This window comes from Austrofundulus limnaeus, unplaced genomic scaffold (assembly GCF_001266775.1).
Source record: "Austrofundulus limnaeus strain Quisiro unplaced genomic scaffold, Austrofundulus_limnaeus-1.0 Scaffold465, whole genome shotgun sequence".
NCBI lineage: Eukaryota > Metazoa > Chordata > Actinopteri > Cyprinodontiformes > Rivulidae > Austrofundulus > Austrofundulus limnaeus.
The window spans coordinates 174,935-176,160 of record NW_013952867.1 but is presented as its reverse complement, the minus strand read 5'-3'; the positions used below and the strand labels follow the sequence as shown (position 1 = coordinate 176,160).

The window sequence follows — 1,226 nt, the reverse complement described above, 5'->3', positions numbered from 1 at the left end:
CACTCAAGACAGTTAAAACTACAAGCTGTTGAAGATAAAATGATGAAAGTGAAAATAAAATTGGTTTAAAAATTTGTTAAGTCAGAGATGTTAAAATATTATTTGTGTCTAATAACAGGAGGCAGAATGTGTTCTTGTTGTTTTTGATAATGTTTAATTATCACTACTTTTATAAGGCTCTGTATGTTGAATTCATGATTAAAAGCAGCAAAATAAAGAAATTCAAAGGCAACAGATCTTGTAATGCTTGGTTTATTTACATAATGACTTTAATTACTGGATGTTCGGCCCCTGAGCTGTTGACCTGCAGTAACTGTGGCCCCCGGAGCGATTTAGTTGAATAGCCCTGATATAAAAGTTCTGACAGCACATAAATTGTGAAATAAGATATGTGCTGAAAAACATAGCAAATAAAAAAAGATGTCAGATGTGTGAACATTTCTAAAACTTTCACACAAGTAAAAACCTGAGAGGCCCAACCAGGAACTGTAGCATCTAAAAGTTTCCAACGCAGAGCTTTATTACAGACGCACCTTCTTCTTGTAGAGTTTGGTGAAACGYTCTCTCAGCTCCATGAAGGTGGGCTTCACACACGTGTTGTTGGCCAAAGCTAACAGGGAGTGGGCGTGTCCTACAGGAGGCACCGAACACAGTCCTGTCTTCCAGGCCTCCTGGTTCCACGAAACAAACGGCAGCGTCGGCCTCAACCTGAAGGAAGACAAACCAAAAGATTCTGCCTGAAATGTTTCTACAGCTCACWCTCAGTTTAAAGCTCACTTCTTCCAGAGAGAAAACAGACACAAACTGTGTTCTCCTGAGTCAGTCTGGTTCAGATACAGGTCCAACACAGACTGAAGAAAAACCTCCTTGTTTGCCCTCATTTCCCCTTCTTCCTTTCAATCCCCAACGCCCGGCCTGTTCACAGACAGAGGTGCTCTGACAGAGCTCCACGTTTCACTTTCTGAATGGAGCAGTCATGAATCACTGCTGCTGAATGAGGCCTTTATTAGAAAACACAAACAGTGTTTGTACACATTTTCCATTTCCACATTTCACTCAATTTTCAACTTAGCCTTTTTTATAACAAAACGTCTATAAATGTACTATATTTTTTTTTACTTTTTGAAAAACTAAATAAATATGGTATTAGAGGACCTGTATTACAGTGGGTATCTAGTTATTTGGAAGATAGAAAAATATGTAGAAATAAATAATGTAAGATCTGA

General features: G+C 38.4%; 1 protein-coding gene across 1 annotated transcript in view; it reads right to left on the bottom strand.

The window, feature by feature from the left end:
* Positions 1–533: 533 nt before the first annotated feature.
* Positions 534–1,226, bottom strand: part of LOC106529774 (tubulin epsilon chain) — a gene marked incomplete at both ends in the record, with an annotated part of 11,913 nt that continues 11,220 nt past the window's right edge. The window contains 1 exon segment of the mRNA XM_074559764.1: positions 534–754. Within this exon segment, the coding sequence (XP_074415865.1) occupies positions 534–754 (221 nt within the window).